Genomic DNA, 17,570 nt, shown 5'->3' with positions numbered 1-17,570 from the left:
TCTGCAGAGTTTCTTTTTTCCATGTAAGGCAACATAGTCACAAGTTTCAGGGTACTAGGATGTGGACTTTGTTGGTAGCCATTGTTGTTTCTACCACAGGACCTTTTTACAAGTGAACATACCGATGTAAACATCCCCCAGGTTCATGTACAGGCTGTTATTTAAATTCAGGAGCCTTTTTTGTTGATGATATGGAAAACAAGAATTTTGCAGTATCACAGGCGACTGATTTAGAGTATTATCATTCTTTAGAACTATAAATTTCACAAGACCTCAGCCTTGGCTGGCGGAATACTTTGAATGGCTTCACCCAAGATGTTTGTCTCTATTCATAAATATGCTTTTAAACACACACCAACAAATGTGGCATTTTGAGCTTGCTTTGGACTCTGCTGCATGGGTGTATAAAACCCACGGGGTGTTTTATGTGGACTTGAACTCACTAGTGCTGGGATTGACAGAGATACACATTCTCTGTCCAACTTGGTTTAATCCATCGATGAAAATAATTAATGTCTGTCTGTTTTAGGAACGCCATCAACTACAACTACAACTCTTAGAGCACGAAACAGAAATGTCAGGGGAAATAACTTATTCTGACAATGAAAGGTAAGATGTAATACCCTTTATCTTATAATGGATTTCGATGGTAGACACAGTGAATGTTTGTGGGCTTACTTGGTCCTTCCATTTTTCACTCATATGCTCATCTCTTCTTGCAGACTTCCATGTGCAGAAAACATGGCTTGAGAGCTTCCAGTGTGGAGCTGGTTTCTTTAGGAGCTTAACAGCCGCATCCTACTGCCCATGGCTGGTTGTTAGTACATTGGGACACATTTTAATTTTGCACTGTCACAAGAGCAAAAGTTTAGTCTAACAATGTTTTCCATAACCTTGAACTTCACAAGATGCACCTTGTTGATGAGAAAACATCAACTATGACTAGTACTGTTTTTATGGAAACAATTAAATTTTTTCTTTTTAGGCGAGAAGAGGGGAGATAGTGAGGTAGATTCCTGTATTTGCCTCGACAAGGATCCACCCAGCAACCCCATTAAGGGTTAATGCTCGAGTACTGAGCTGTTATTAGTGCCTGAGGCTGATGCGCTCTAATGGAGTTATTCTCAGCACCCGGGGCCATGCTTGAACCACTTGAGCCACTATCTGTAGGAGGGGAAGAGGGAGAGTAGGGGGAAAGGAAAAGGGGAGAAGCAGATAGTCACTTTTCTTGTGTGCCCTGACCAAAAATTGAACCCTGGACTTCCATACACTGAGCCAATGCTCTATCCACTGAGCCACCAGCCAGGGCCAAAAACAATTACTTTTTAAATGTCTTCTTTGTTTCCATACATTGCTCAGTCAAACCTTGCCTCAACCCCTGCCCCTGACTGTATAAAGCCCTGCATGGAAAATGTGGAAGTAATACATGGTCTCTTTTGGAAATCTGAAAGCTGAGAGGCCATGCATAGCCTTCTAGTGAAGGAGAACAAGGTTGGGATGATTTGAGTACTTGGGGCAAGTTATTTAAACCTCCCTAAGATTCTTTGCCTCTCTGGAAAATGGGAATTTGTTTTTAAAGGAGGAGGGGTTATGATTAGAACAGTGCCTGTCTCATTGGGTTATTAAGAGGAAACTGTTGGGTGTGCTGCCTGCCACAGCATTTGCTAAAAAAATACCTGTTTCCGTCCTCTTATGCAACTTGAGAGTTTGCAAAGTTAAGTCTTTTTCTGGTCTTTAATGTGGTGCTGAGAGGGACCGGGCAGAGATGGGAAGAGGTAAGCTCACCATCAGATACTTCATCCAGTGCTTTGGTCCAGACACTCTCGAGAACTAAAGAATTCATCCTTTGGTTTCTTTGAAATCAGCAAAGTCAGAAAATAATTTGAGAGAAAGAGAGACAGTAAGGGAAAAAGATGAGAAGCATCGCTCATAGTTGTGACACTTTAGTTGTTCATTGATTGCTTCTCGTATGTGCCTTGACCAGGGCGGGGGCTCCACCCGAATCAGAGACCCCTTGCTCAAGCCAGCAACCTTGAGCTTCAAGCCAGCAATCTTTGGACTCACATCAGTGATCATGGGATCAAGTCGATAATCCCATGCTCAAGCCAGTGACCCCACACTCAAGCTGGTGAGCCTGTGCTCAAGTCAGATGAGCCCGCACTCAAGCTGGCAACCTTGGATTTTGAACCTGGGACCTCAGTGTCCCACGTCAATGCTCTATGCACTATGCTACTACCAGTCAGGCAACTTCTGCTGTTTTAAAACCAAAGTGTACGATGTTTGATGGTACGGTTCACTTTGTTTTTATGCAGAGAAGGTCTTTAAACATGTTTCCCATTTTCCTAAAATAATCCTATACATAACGGATACTTTCAGATTTCCCAGGACTCTGTTGGGAGCTCTGATTTCAAATATTTTGTTGTGTTGCTGGATGCTTTTCCTTCTCTTTTCTCCCAATCAAGGTAATTTACTAGATGTTCCAATATTGTATTAGCTCCAAAACAGAAAGCCTCTCATTACCTGTAAGTGGTACCAATAAATTCTCCCTCAGTGCCTGGAAAGTAACACTAACTGTCCTTAAGCAAGGTGAAACTTACAAGTGGGAACTTGAAAAAAGTCCAGTATTTCTTCTACGGTGGGGTGGTTGATGGGTAGTTAATAACCTAGGGCACACACAGAGTGAACGGGTACACCCTGGAGTTCCCGTTCTTGTTCTTGGCAATATTGCTGTCTAGCGGTGACTTTCTATGCTGGCGCTGCTGCTTTGGTACAGGACTCAGCTGCTCTCTCTTCCGTCCGTGTTAGGTATCAGCAGCTGGAGGAGGCATCTGCCAGCCTCCGGGAACGGATCAGACACCTTGATGACATGGTGCATTGCCAGCAGAAGAAAGTCAAGCAGATGGTGGAGGAGGTAGGCCCTTGTCAAAAGGTCATGGCCTGGGACTGCTTTCTCTGGTGGGGACATTTCAGCCCTAGAGCCAGATCTGACTCTCAGCTCAGAGTGGATTTGCTCAGATCATTGCCATTTTGGCCCAGACGGAAATTTCCTCCTATGTCCCCCATGGTGATTATCCCTCTGAAAGGGCCTTCTCCAGGTCAGAGGGGTCCAGTTAAGAAAGCTGTGAGGTGCTCACCCACTTCCGGGGTTCAGCGATACCCGGTGCCCTCTGTGGGTGCCTATAGCTCTGGGACCAAAAGGAAATTTGACAAAGAGTTTAATTCAGCTCAGGTCTCTGCACGCCCCCCTGCCTGCCTCTCCCCTGGCTATTGCTCATCCTTTCTCCGTTCCTGGTGCACCTCTTTCAGTCCCTTTTCCTGCCCGCTCTCTCTCCTGTATTCTTCCCTCACTCTCTTCTCTGACGCCTGTGTCTTCTTCATCTTTTCACGTTTCTGCCATCCTCTCTCCTTAACTGTCTGTGCAGTGTGAAACCAAGTTATAGGTTTACTGTAGGCTGGGCATAGTTTACTATTCTATTTTTTAAATGAAAAAATCTATAATATATATAAAACAGGTAAATTGAATATATTTCTCAAAGAGGAAAAAAAAATTTTTTTTTACCCTGTGTTAATATACTCTTTCTCTCTTCTTTGTTGTGATTTCTCAGTAGAAGAAATTTATGATGCTATGATAAAGCTAATGACATATTTCTATAGTTTTCTTCTTGTTCAATTAAAAAAATCGGACAGAAAAAAAGACCAGTTAATACTAACAGGGTCATAGGAATTCCCTAGGGTCCAATTCTCTAACTTGCAAAGAAAGGAAAAGAAAAGGTTTTAATTTAATTAAACATTTGGTCAGCAGTGGAAAAACTGAAAAAAGAAATTCTTATATAAAAGCACTGCTCTGAAATGTTAATCTCTTTTAGTAATAAATTATCAAAATTAAAAGTATATGTACTTCGCCTGACCTGTGGTGGCGCAGTGGATAAAGCGTCGACCTGGAACACTGAGGTCGCCGGTTCAAAGCCCTGGGCTTGCCCAGTCAAGGCACATATGGGAGTTGATGCTTCCTGCTCCTCCCCCCTTCTCTCTCTCTCTTTCTCTCCTTTCTCTATAAAAATGAATTTAAAAAATCTAAAATAAAATTGAAAAGAGGGAATTTAAAAAAAATGCATTACAGAGCTTTGCTGTATAAAAATTTTAAAAAAGTATATGTACTTCTAATAAATAATTTACATACTTGACACAAATAGAAGTTTAAAAGTGTATCTCTTTTATTAATCTATAAATTATTGGGGCTATTAGTGGAGTGATGTTAACGTCAGGGAATTGTGAGGATGAGGAGGGACATTTTCCCTTGTGTGTAGGATAAAAACATATATTGATATATGAGATAAAATCTGCAAACAAGAAATCCAGTTATATGGTGCTGAATCTTATGAGTGTTATATTGGCTTCTGTGCAAGCCTCAGGGAGCAGTGGAGTAAAAGAAAGGGCAGCAGAGTTCAGGTGAGCAACCCATGCACGCACCTTGCAGTCCCTTTGTGCACCTGTGCAGGAGCACTGCCAGCAGCAGTGATGGGCAGTCCTGCCTGATGCCAGCACTAGGTCAATGTCAGGAGTGTGTTTCCCGAAGTAAAGCATCATGTTGTCATGATTAGCATCTTGGGGTACCGTGGCTGCCAGCATAGCTTCTCTGTTTCTGAATTTCACACATGTGAAATCGAGGGCGGGGCTGTTAGTTTCTCTTGCTGGTGGCTCCTTGGTGGCGGAACACTGCACTTCATCCACCTCACCACAGGGTGGTGGTCTGTATTGTTTTCAGATCTCGTATTAGAGAACCAGTGACAACCACCTCAGACGGGTTGGCTTTTGATTCATTTATTATTTGTAATGCTTACGATTGGTACCAAAAATCAGAGATACCGTCTTAAAAGACATTTTTCAAAGACGTCTAGGATTCTCTGTTTTCTAATATAATAGACCTACCAGTTTGAAGGGAGTAGGGGAATATTTATATATGAAAATAAGGAATCATCTAAAGATCACTGTCCATTCCTTGCTTTTCTACCTGTGATTGAATGCCTCCTAAATAAGCTTCTCTAAGTCCTAATGATGCGGTCTGGGAGACCCAGGCACTGGCGTGAAATCATAGGCTGGAATTTAGGATGGCACCATCAGAGGGAGTATCACCCAGGGCCCTGCTAGATTTCAGCAGTGGATGGAGACTTAAAGCAAGAGAGAAAGAGACTTTTGGGTTTTTTCTTCTTCTAATTTTAAACCTCTAAATCAGGTAGTAAGAATGTGTTTGTCCAGTACACTGTATTAACTTATACAACAAAAGAGTGGTTTAAAATCTTAATTGCTGTAGTCCTTTATATGAACACTTTTTTTTTTTTAAAAGTTAGAAACATGGAGAAAGGGATATTGACAAATGAGCACATTCCAGAGAGCAGGATCAGGTAGGAAAGATGTTGAGAACGCTGGTAATTCAAGGAATGGTTGAAGGCCTCTGGGGAGAGATGGCCAGGGAGAGACGTGAGAACTGAATTCACATCTTAAGTAGCAGTCCTCCAGAGGCGGGAATGTGTTTTTGTTGTGTGTTGCAATGCAAGGCCGGGATGGAACCACTGGGTGGCACTTGAGAAAAGGCAAATTTCAGCTCTTGGTTCAACACAGGAAAGCATTTCTGACACCTCCTGCCCTGGGAAGGTATTCAGTCGCCCTTTGCCACAGGTGCATTCCGTATGAGATAAGCAGCTGAGATAGAGGCACCTCATAAATAAAGAATTTCCTCTTGCATACTAGGCTGTGCCTGTTCTGATCGCAGCATTAGTATTACTTTGCATAATGGCCAAAATTAGCAATATTATAACTAAATCACTCTGGGCTTTTGGACCAAATTTTGAAAAACCCAGACAACTGCATTAGTTATTTGTAGAATGTTGAACTCTGGCTTCAAAAGAGAAATATATTTTTATCCATAAACTCTAGCTACCCAGATAGTAAGACAAAATTGATCTAGAAACAGAGGCAGCACATGTTAGGGACAGTTTTCCTTCCCTCAAAGGAAGTCTGTAAGCTTGTCAGTGTGACAGCTTCACGGTCACCAACAGTGGGAATCCAGTCTCCATCCATTGTTGGTATCATTTTAGTCCTAATGTCTATGAAGTAACTCAATTTATTAAAATGATGTGTTTCTTTTTTTCAGCTGCAATCATCCAGGTATTATTACTGAGGTTCTTGGAATCCTTAAATGTTAAGCAATATATTTCCTTCTACCTCAGTAGAATGTAATTTCTTAATAATAATAATAATAATCTGAATAAAATGTAACTGGCCTAGATTTTGCAACCCATAGCTCAGTAACAACTTGATTTTCATTTGTATGGGACAGTATATTTCAATAAGGGCCTATGCATGTAACAGAAGAGCAGAGTGGGTCTCTTAGAAATGAAGGATTGCTATATATCTTTTTTTTTTTTTTTGTATTTTTCTGAAGCTGGAAACGGGGAGAGACAGTCAGACAGACTCCCGCATGCACCCAACCGGGATTCACCCGGCACGCCCACCTGGGGCGACGCTCTGCCCACCAGGGGGCAATGCTCTGCCCCTCCGGGGCATTGCTCTGCCGTGACCAGAGCCACTCTAGCACCTGGGGCAGAGGCCAAGGAGCCATCCCCAGCGCCCAGGCCATCTTTGCTCCAATGGAGCCTTGGCTGCGGGAGGGGAAGAGAGAGACAGAGAGGAAAGAGGGTGGGGGTGGAGAAGCAAATGGGTGCTTTTCCTATGTGCCCTGGCTGGGAATCGAACCCGGGTCCCCCGCATGCCAGGCCAACGCTCTACCGCTGAGCCAACTGGCCAGGGCGGATTGCTATATATCTTAAGGGTTCATGTTCAGTGGAAAAAGCTCAAAGACTTTTGTATGAAGTGTGGGACCAAATACCCCCACTAGGCTAGATCTTTGTTCCCAATTAAGTCTCCTTTTGTAGTGGATGTCAGGGACTGGTTGTCTTCCTCCATCACTCGTTCTTCTAACGGGTTCTAGCTCTAACAACAACAACAACAAAGCTCCATATATGCACCTTTAGACTTTCAAGGGTTTCCTAGAAAATATAGAGGGACTAAAATAACTAGCGCTTGTAAAGAAATTAATTCATCCATCCACTGACCAGCTGTCTGCCAGCACATCCTCTGTTGCTGGCTGGTGCACAGTGGGAGCGGGCAGATGCAGCTCTGGAGCGCCCCCGTCTGGTGTTATCCAAGTTCCAGAGTAACTTTTGTACATGAGTTTCATGCTTCTGCTGAAGAGCCACACCAGGATTTGGACCTTTGCCTCAATCATTCTGCGTTCTTGAGCTGGTCATCAAAGGGACCTGGGGCTGAGGGAGGAGCAAAAGGCAGGGAGGGTGGGGCCTGAGGCCAGAGCAGTGAACAGCTTGACACATCTTTCAGTGTTATTTCTTCAGTCAGCAGGGTCGTTCACACCTCTTTACCCGCGCTCACCAAGGCCTGTCCCGGCCAACCAACACAGCTTTTCTGCCAAGGGGGAAATTACCTAAAGGAAGAAACATATTCTAATTTGCCCGCAAACTGAGTGGTGGCCTACTGGGCAATGATATTATTCAGCTGAAGAAATAGTAATTTAATAAGAGTTCCTTCACTTTTTCTACTTCAATCATAGGCATGCTTTTATTTATCACTCCCTTCTTCTGACTTCCCATTGTGTTTACGATGGGTGAGAGGTTTTTTTCCAGCAGTGTCCAAAGACGTTTCCTTTCAGTTTCAGAGCAGGCATTTTTTTTTAAATTTTCTTTTTACATCCCCCCCCCCTCCACACACACACACTTCTATAGTTTAGTGAGTGCCAAGATGCAAGGAATTGGCTTTCTTCTGGTTGCTTCTCTATGCAGTAGTCACATTAGAATCACTGGGAAGCTTTAAAAAATTCTAGAACCCTGCAGATGCGAGTAGGAGGGAGGTACTAGGTATTGGTGATGGTGGGCGGGGGTGATGGTAGTGGTGGTGGTGATGATGATGGTGGGTGGGGGTGGGGAGTGGAGTTCTGGTTGATTTTTGAAGCTCTACAAGATTCCACTATGCAGGAGGATTGAGAACTGATGTTCTGCGTTCTTAGAACTGTGGTATGTGTTTCCATGCTGGGTTTTCAGGTCATTACTGAGTTTAACCAGCCTCCCTCAGAGGCCGCTGTGCCTGAGGTGGACAGCTGGTAATAAACTTGGGGTAGGAAAGGCCCATGGGAAGAAAGCCAGAGGGACCAGTCAACAGGGACAGGGCCACTGAAGTGAGAGGCTGCTCCAAGTGTGTGTTTAAAGGTCCTGTCAGCCACATCTAGACAGCTCCATCTAGAAAACCCCATCTAGACAGTTCCTTCTTAATAGCTCTTTTGGTCTGGTGGTGTCCAGATAATAAAACTTCCCAGAGGCTATCCATGTCCATCTGGAGAGAAGTTGTTACCAGGCAGATAGATTTAAGTACGCTTGTTAAACAGATAATAGAGTCTTACAGAGACAGAATCCAATTCAGTGGAAGCTGAGAACCTACCACTAACAGAGACCAAAAGTGGTTCTCATGGATCCTCTTCCCCCAGTGCTTGTGTGTCCACATGTCCAGCCTCGCCCTGGTTTAAATTAGTCACTTCTGTCTACACAAAAGACCTTACTCTTAGTGACACTGGCCTTCCTTAGAAAGAAAAGAACACAATACCTTGCTCTTGACCACTTCTCCAGTGTAAGACAAGGCAGAATATTTTTGCAATTCTGAAGGAATGGTTTTGAAAGTATTTACTTATCGTCCCTTAGATTTCTAAAGAGTGAATCTCTTGTCATAATGCAACAGTATTTTGGGGAGACAAACTGGATGAGGGAGATAGATGATGAGTAACTCTTCTGAGAGTTGAGGTTTGAGTTCTAGTTTCTGGCTCTTGAGCTCATCAGCGAAGCAGAGCTTCTCTTTTCTCTGTCCAGGTCCTTAGAACTTACCTCTCAGGCTCTCGCTGTGTGCAGTCCTGTGTTAGAGGCGTGGGGGAAGTCCAGTTAGAGAGCCTGGGGCGGGGGTGCAGTGGGAGGTGCCCTGAGGGGGAGGGAGAGTGAAGGGAGCGTGGACTTTTAGAAGCAGACATACCTGCATTTACTAGTTGTGGGACCTTCAAAGTTTTTAGTTTGTCGTCTATGAAACAGGGTTAGTAACGGTATCTACCTGAGAGGATTTTTATTTTTTTGTAGGAGTTATAAATGGACTGACGTATAGTTGATTCTTAAACAACACACAGGTAGTCAGAAATTCATGTATAACTTTTGACTTCTCCCAAACTTAACTACTAATAGCCTACTGTTGCCTAAAAGCCTTACCAATAACATAAACAACTGATTAACACGTATTTTGTATGTTATATGTATTATATACTGTATTCGTATAATAAAGTAAACTAGAGAAAAGAATGTTATTAAGAAAATCATAAGAAAGAGAAAATACATTTTATTTTATTTATTTATTTATGACAGAGAGTCAGAAGGAGGGAAGATAGGGACAGACAGACAGGAAGGGAGAGAGATGGGAAACATCAATTCTTCGTTGTGGCTCCTTAGTTGTTCATTGATTGCTTTTTCATATGTGCCTTGACCGAGGGTGGGGGGAGAGCAGACCGAGGGACCCCCTTGCTCGAGCCAGCAACCTTGGGTCCAGGCTGATGAGCTTTGCTCAAACCAGATGAGCCGGCGCTCAAACTGGCGACCTCGGGGTCCCGAACCTGGGTCCTCCACATCCCAGTCCTATGTTCTATCCACTGCGCCACCGCCTGGTCAGGCGAAAATACATTTTAAGTATTTCCTGAAAAAAATTTTCATATAAGTGGGCCTGCACAGTTCAAACCTGTGTTGTTCAAGGGTCAACTCTATAAAAAGTACTTATAGCATATTAATTGGAACGTAGGAAATGCCCAAGAAATATCAGCTGCTATTAATATGTATTATTATTATTATTATTACTGATGGGCAGATTCCTGCTGTATATATCCAAAGTAAGGTTAAACGGGTTAAAAGCAAAAGTCCCTGGGTTGATTTCTTGATCAATACTCTGAGCTGCCCTTCTCTCCTTTGGGAGTCTTAGGGGCCAAATGGGATCTTTGGGTGAGCTTCTCTCTTCTTCCTCTGCTTTGTACTGCGTTCTAGCTTAGCCGTCTGTCTTTTGAGTAGTATATTTAGACACAAAGCAATAAAAAAATTATTTCTCTACATGCAAAGAATCTTTCATTTTAAATGGATCAGCTGTTTGTTAGCACACAGTTTATTTTAAAATTATTAATTGTGCTGAAATGTACAACACAAAAGTACACTTTTGCCAAATGCCCTGTGTTTAGAGGATTCAGACTAATCTCTATCAGTGATAATTAGCCAGCTGGGGGTAGGGGGAAGGAGCCATCCTACTGAGCCCACAACCCTAATCACTCAATTGAACTGTTTCCAGATCATGTCACACGAGCTCTTCTCCAGATTTAGTCTCCGGCTCTTTGGAAGATGATAAAATGGTAGCCTGCCCTGGGTTGGAAGTGATTCCTTTTATTCGTGATTAGAAGAACACTTGCACTCTCTCTGCTGGGAAGAGGTGGCATGTATCTGATGAGTCGATGAACAAAACAGGAAGGACATGGTATTAAAAGGAAAATTTGACCATGTAGGGCTCTTATTTGTGAAAATAAACTTGTAACTCAACTTGTACTGCCTCATGAGGCAGAGTCAAGAGAACCCAAAGATCCACAGAGTATTTTTAGCAACTTGGGCCTCTAGACATCGAAGATGGAGCTGCGATGAAAAAATAGGACTAAAATATCATTCAGAAAGTGCCAGGTGGAGGCGGGTCCTAAGATCTTGGAAAATGGAGCCTTACATATGGAAAACCTGCGGAGGACCCTGCTAAGGAGACGGGAAGTGGGCTTGACGAACTCCAGTCTCCGGGAAGGAAGTGCTCCCTACCAGACAGACCACACCCCAGAAAATACAGAAGCAGCCGAGTGTCCATGTAGTTTGATTACAATTATATGTGAGAGGTGGCCCTGCGGATGCCCTCTCCGAGTGGAGATCAACAGCTCTAGTCAATTTAGCATTCTTCCTGTTTAAGAAAAGTTTGGTTGGCTTCGGTCACTGCAAGCTTTTGCCTGAATAGATAGTTCAGCCAACTTCATGAAAAGGAGAAATATATCTGATGAAGAGAAATATATATGCTGAAATGTAGTGCAGTGGAATATACTTCATGCCTGCCTTATTTTTATGGGGTCTTCTTGAGGCAGCCACAGGCACTGCTCTTTCATCAAGACTTAGTGTTGCTGAAATCTAGTTAGTAATAGCAGTGGCAGTGGTGGTAACAGTCAGTGGGTGGTATTGGCCTGCATAAGCTAGTAGACTGAGCTAATGGAGTGAGACCATTAAGGGGACAAGAGTCAGTTAGATGTTGGATGGTTCTCCACTCCCACCACTTTTTCATGGTAAAGATAGATGCTTTCTAGACAATAGTTGCCTTTGGTCTTTCATTGTGATGCTTCTTCCCAGTTAAAGCAAGTAGTCAGTGGAAGGGAAAAGAAATAAATGGATAATTGTATTAGTAATGAATTGTTAATGCAGTTAACCTACGTTGGTATTCTGTTTAAGTGCAGGTCCCCAGGTACTCTGCTGGGTGTCCAGACTTCCACTAGGGAGATTTGAAAATTGCTAATCTAGATGTCACTCTAGTGTCATGACCTACATTGATTATATAGGGATACATACCTTTACTTCCCTTGGGTCTTCCTAAGTCTCTGGTGAAAAAGTTCCTGGCATTTGTTCTAGTGGAATAGATTTGTCGCCCAGCTTCAAAAAAAAAAAAAATGTAATAGTATGAAATGGAAATGTAATGACCTGTAGAGAAGTGGGTCACCCATGTAAGCCTTTCTCCCAGGACTGTGTGCTCTCTTCCTGCCCTGGGAGTTTCTTCCCTCTTTTGGGTGACAGACAGCTCCAGATGGGCGTTATTTTGCGGTGCAGAGAGTGGGTGAGGTGCTTAGGTTGTCTGCAGGACCCTGAGAGTGCTTAAAATTTTCTGCCCTAGGCGCCTCATGCACCCCCCTCTAGATCTGTCACCAGGTCCTAGGCTAGTTGGTGATCTTGATCTGGAACCCAGCCTGACAGGACCTCCCTCCATCTGCTGCTCCTTGCTTTTGCCTGTGTCCCTCAATCACACCTGCTAGGATTGGGATATGGTGTGAACTCGACATATTGCCTGTCAGGCCTGAGTTAGGTGCTCAAATGCTGCTGCTCCCCCACCCCATGATCCTGCCCTAACTGGATCATTAGCATTCGGCTCTTAAGGCTACAGTGTTGTTTCAAGGCCATTCAGACTTCCAACCAAAGGAGGTGCAACTCAAATATTTGAGGCAGAATGTATTTTTATCGTAAATGAAAGTATTATAATTTCAGATACTAGTGTTTAACATTGTATTATTTCCTTCTTTATTTTAAAATCTTAGATACTTTATCTAAAATGTAGTTTTTAGAAGGTATCAGAAAGCTCATATACATGTAAGCCGTTTCCCCCCCTATGTATTATTGAAAGGAATATTATGGGGTGATTATATGTCAAGTAATGATGTATGTATCCACGATACAAATTGTCCTTTCCAGAGAGAAGGTCTTTTCTTTGTAAATGTTGTTGGACTCACTTACTCTTTGTTGTGACTGTTTCTAATTGGCTCTGTAATATTTCTTAGAGTATGTGAGACTGTGTTCCTGTCCAAGTAGCTACCAGCTATTGGGTATTTCTCTTGTTTCAAGGCTATGCATCTAGACCTCACAGTCCCACATTAACTTTCTGGGGGAGGTATTAGCCCCAATTTTTTTAGCATAGGAAACTGATACTTAGAGTCTTAAAAAAATAAGTAGCCATCCATCTCCTGGCAAATGAGGTTGGTGCTGGGTCCATTGACTCCAAAACCAGTATTCTTTTTTTGCTGCTTATTTTTTTTAATTGGAAAAAAAATTATATGCAGAAAATTATAGAGAATAAGAAAAACAAAAACTTGGGTTCTCCTCTAGAATTCTCCTCTCGAATTGACAAATGTTAACATTTTGGCATATTTCAGATTTTTTCTAAACAAAAGAAAACATTAAAGGCAAAGAAGAGGTTCTCTTTTTATTTCCTCTCCAGTTCTGATAGTTTTTTCTTCTTCCCCTCCCTTCCTCTTCAGAGGCAATTTGGTTTCAATGCAGAACATGTATTGATGCTTTTTACTTTTTATGTGTCTATTATCAGTATATGGCTTTGTTTATGTGTTTAAAAATGTATGTAAATTTTTATTTATAATATATAAATAAGTACAGTTTATGGTGTATATTTTGCAACTTCTTTTCCCAATTTTGTTTTTGATGTTGTTACATGTAGACCTAAATTATTCATTTGAGTGGCGAATATTCCATTATGTGAATGTATTGTAATGTATCCTATTTATAGACATTAAGCGTTTTTCCAGATTTTTATTCTTTTACAAACAATGCCAAACATGCCTCTGTGCTTCTCAAATTGGGGCATATGCTTAGAGGACATGCCAGAGCCTGGGGGTTGGCATAGTTTCACCTTAGGTAGATATTGCCCAATTGCTCTCCAAAGTATGCATGTACTTCCACCAGTCACGTAGGAGAAAGCAGATTTCTCCACATCCTCACCACCTCTTGGCACTGTTGGACTATACTTTTTGCCATTGTGAAATAGTATCTCTTTGTTTTGATTTTAATTTGCATCAGACTAATCACTACTCATTACGACTGGTGAGGTTGGGCGTCTTCATAAGCTTATTGACCATTCGGGCGTCCGTCCTTATGATTCGGCTGTTCAGATCTTTATTTTTCTCTTTGGTTGTTTATGTATTTTTCCTCTTGATGTGTAGGAACTCTGTATACTATTAGTATTCATTGTTTATCAAAAAGTATTCTGATGCCATTCTTTTCTCCTCGTCGGTGGTTCTTGTTTGTTTGTTTATGGTGTCTTGTATAATATATAAATTTTTATTTTGATGTTATCAATCACTTGTGCTATGTTGTGTGTCCTGTATGTTTCTCACAGGGATTTTTCTTGGTAATAGTTTTAGAGCTTTGTTTTTATCTTTAGGTCTTTATTACAACCTTCCCTCCCCATCCCCGACCCAACTCATACCTCCACCCTTTTTTACTTTCTTCATTGCTGTCTATCCTATTGTACTGTAATAAGTCCTACACTTATCTGTTTTGCCTATTTATTTGTTGTCTGTTTCCCTCCACTAGAATGTAAGCTCCCCGAGGGCAGTGGCTTTTGTCTGTTTTGTACATGGCTGTATCTCTAATCCCTGTAATAGTCACTGGCATATAGGAGGTGTTCAATAAATACTTGTTGAACAAATAAATAATAATTCATGTTGAATTTATTTTTTATATATGTGATAGGAATAGCATTCCTTTTTTTTGGTGTGTGGGGGGAAGGTTGGGAGATCATGGAAAGCTTGTTTCTCTTCTTTTCTTTTTTTTATTCAGTGAGAGGAAGGGAAGCAGAGACAGACTTCCACATGTGCCCCGACTGTGATCCACCCAACAAGCTTATTAAGGGGCGATGCTCTGCCCATCTGAGATATTGCTCCATTGCTTAGCAACCAAGCTCTTCTTAGCACCTGAGGTAGAAGCCGTGGAGCCATCCTCAGTGCCTGGAGCCAACTTGCTCCAATCAAGCCATAGCTGCAGGGGAAGAGAGAGAGAGAGAGAGAGAGAGAGAGAGAGAGAGAGAGAAGTAAGAGGAGAAGGGATGGAGAAGCATACGGGTGCTTCTCCTGTGTGCCCTGACCCAGAATCAAACCAGGGACATCCACATGCCAGGCCAATGCTCTACCACTGAGCCAACTGGCCAGGGCTGAAAGCTTGCTTCTCTAAGAGCATTAGTTGAATGGTTCATCCTTGCCCCACTGATTTCTTTTTCATGTCACCTTTATCAAGCTGGAGCTGTTTCCCTTGTGCTGCTGTATTTAAATATTTCTGTTCTGCCCATGTGCTAAAGTCTGCAGGAAGCCCAGTCCTCAGGTTTAGGAGTGGGAATAGGGATGATAAGCTAGGTCTAATTCATGGGGAGCTCTTCTCTGATGGGTCAGTCAGTGAACATTTAAGAAGCACCTTGTATGAATCAAATGCCAAAATAGACATGAGCTTCTGCCCTCAAAGGACTTTGTGATGAACATTAAGAATATGATAAGGGCCCTGGCCGGTTGGCTCAGCAGTAAAGCGTCAGCCTAGCGTGCGGAGGACCCGGGTTCGATTCCCGGCCAGGGCACACAGGAGAAGCGCCCATTTGCTTCTCCACCCCTCCGCCGTGCCTTCCTTTCTGTCTCTCTCTTCCCCTCCCGCAGCCAAGGCAAAGATGGCCCGGGCGCTGGGGATGGCTCTGTGGCCTCTGCCTCAGGCGCTAGAGTGGCTCTGGTTGCAACATGGCGATGCCAAGGATGGGCAGAGCATCGCCCCCTGGTGGGCAGTGCATCGCCCCATGGTGGGTGTGCTGGGTGCATCCCGGTCGGGTGCATGCGGGAGTCTGTCTGACTGTCTCTCCCTGTTTCCAGCTTCAGAAAAATGCAAAAAAAAAAAAAAAAAGAATATGATAAGGGTGCCTGACCAGGCAGTGGCACAGTGGATAGAGCATCAGACTGGGATGCAGAGGACCCAGGTTCGAGACCCCGAGGTCGCCAGCTTGAGTGCAGGCTAATCTAGTTTGAGCAAAAGCTCACCAGCTTGGACCCAAGGTCGCTGGCTTGAGCAAGGGGTTACCAGGTCTGCTGAAGGCCCACGGTCAAGGCACATATGAGAAAGCAATCAATGAACAACTAAGGTCTTGCAATGAAAAACTGATGATTGATGCTTCTCATCTCTCTTCATTTCTGTCTGTCTGTCCCTGTCTATCCCTCTCTCTGACTCTCTCTCTGTGACTGTAAAAAAAAAAAAAAAGAATACAATAAGGGTTATGCAAGGGTATGAGCTGTATGCCTAAGCACAGAAGACACTGGAGACTGTAGTTAAGCTCACAGACCTTGAATAATAAATGAAATCTGAATTTGCAGTCTGCCTTTGTTCCTGACTGGGCTTTATCTTCAGTGAGTTGCTTACTCTTTCCAACATTCAGGTTCCTTATCAATGAAATATGGACATGATGGTAATGGCACCTGCTTCAGAGGTTGTTGAGAGGAGTGACTGACATATGCATGCTCACTAATTCTGGTGTGGGTGGGGAGTCTTTAGGGAGGAGGTGATATTTGGCTGGGTCTTCAGGATGGATTGGATTTTTCTAAGCAGGGATTGAATGGGTAGAAAAAGACATGCCAGGCAAGATATGGAATAAACAGAAATAAACATGTAGAAACCAGTAAGTGTGGGATGAGTTCAGGGAGCACTGATCTCGTTGAACTGGGCTGTAGGAAGCAATCATAATGAAGAGGCTGGAGATGTAGGTTGAGACCAAATATGGTGGGTTATCAGCACTAAGCCAAGAAAATGCCCTTTATTACTTTGCTCTTCGATTCCTTAATGGCTCCTCAGGGGGTTCTGGGCAATAAGGAGTGGAAAAGGGCAGGAAGGGCAGCTAGAAGCTCCCGGGAGAGTCCTGCCTGTGCAGGTGAAGGTCCATATTCAGGGCACTTGAACTGTAGGAACCTTTTTTTTTTTTTTTTTTTTTTAGCACTAGCTATATGCTAGGCGTGGAGCTAAGTACTTGCATATACATATCTCATTTTTTTAATCTGGAATAATTATTTTCCTGGGTATTCCTGTTTGATGTGTGTGTGGTCTTTTGTCCCTGATCCCGCATCTGTCAAAGAAAGCACAGGGACAGAGAAGCTTAGAGCACCCTCTTCTTCATTCCAACTTCATTCCTCTAAAGTCACAGATGAGAAAAGAACAGCCTTAAAGATGTGGGGCCCCAGGAAATCCTTTGTCAAAGAAGCTGTCACCTGCCGACATTCTTCCCAGTCTTGCGTAATTTCTGGGCAGCATCGCAGCCATAGGTATCACCCAGGGAGGATGGCACCAATCTCTGCATTGCAGTGTGGTGTGACCGAGAGCCTGGACCTTGACGTCAGGGGAATGTGGGTTCAGATCTTAGCCCTGCCAGCATCGAGCTCTAGGATGACCAACTGTCCTGGCTTGCCTGTGAATGAGAAGTGCCTGGCACATTAGACTTCCTGTGCTAAAACCTGGCTAGTCCTGGGCAAGCTGGGAGGAGCTGGTCATTAGCCCTGTGCTCTGAACCTGACCCTTACTTCATCAGCAGTCAGCAGGTACATCCTGTATTTGGGGCTACCAAGCACCATTCTGCCTTTTCCCTATGTTGCACTTACTTGTGCATATTTTTTTCCATTTACTGCCTGCCTTCCTCACAGGGGTGGTTTTTTGTTTTTTGTTTTTGTTTTTTTCCCTCTCTCATAACAGTGGAGACCAAGTCTTCCTAGCACACTGCTGTGTTCCCAGCATTTAACACTGGGTCAAATGTAGGGATCATCACAGGTGATCATTGAGGGATGAATGATGATGAAACTCTAGGAACCTCAGTTTCCTCCTCTGTGGGGATGACCTAACTCTTAGGGT

The 17,570-nt window shown here is 43.2% G+C and overlaps 1 protein-coding gene across 2 annotated transcripts in view; it reads left to right on the top strand.

The window, feature by feature from the left end:
• The window catches only part of MYZAP (myocardial zonula adherens protein), a 111,003-nt gene that overhangs the window by 49,840 nt on the left and 43,593 nt on the right, over nt 1-17,570 (top strand). The window contains exons 9-11 of one of the 2 annotated variants that reach the window (XM_066276059.1): nt 530-609; nt 2,806-2,911; nt 10,426-14,245. In XM_066276059.1, the coding sequence (XP_066132156.1) occupies nt 530-609; nt 2,806-2,911; nt 10,426-10,479 (240 nt within the window). In that variant the 3' untranslated portion in view covers nt 10,480-14,245. Of the gene's footprint in view, nt 1-529; nt 610-2,805; nt 2,912-10,425; nt 14,246-17,570 lie in introns of those variants that run through there. The other variant, XM_066276058.1, reaches the window with a different exon arrangement.

This window comes from Saccopteryx bilineata, chromosome 4 (assembly GCF_036850765.1).
Source record: "Saccopteryx bilineata isolate mSacBil1 chromosome 4, mSacBil1_pri_phased_curated, whole genome shotgun sequence".
NCBI lineage: Eukaryota > Metazoa > Chordata > Mammalia > Chiroptera > Emballonuridae > Saccopteryx > Saccopteryx bilineata.
This window is presented reverse-complemented; position numbering and strand designations above follow the sequence as displayed.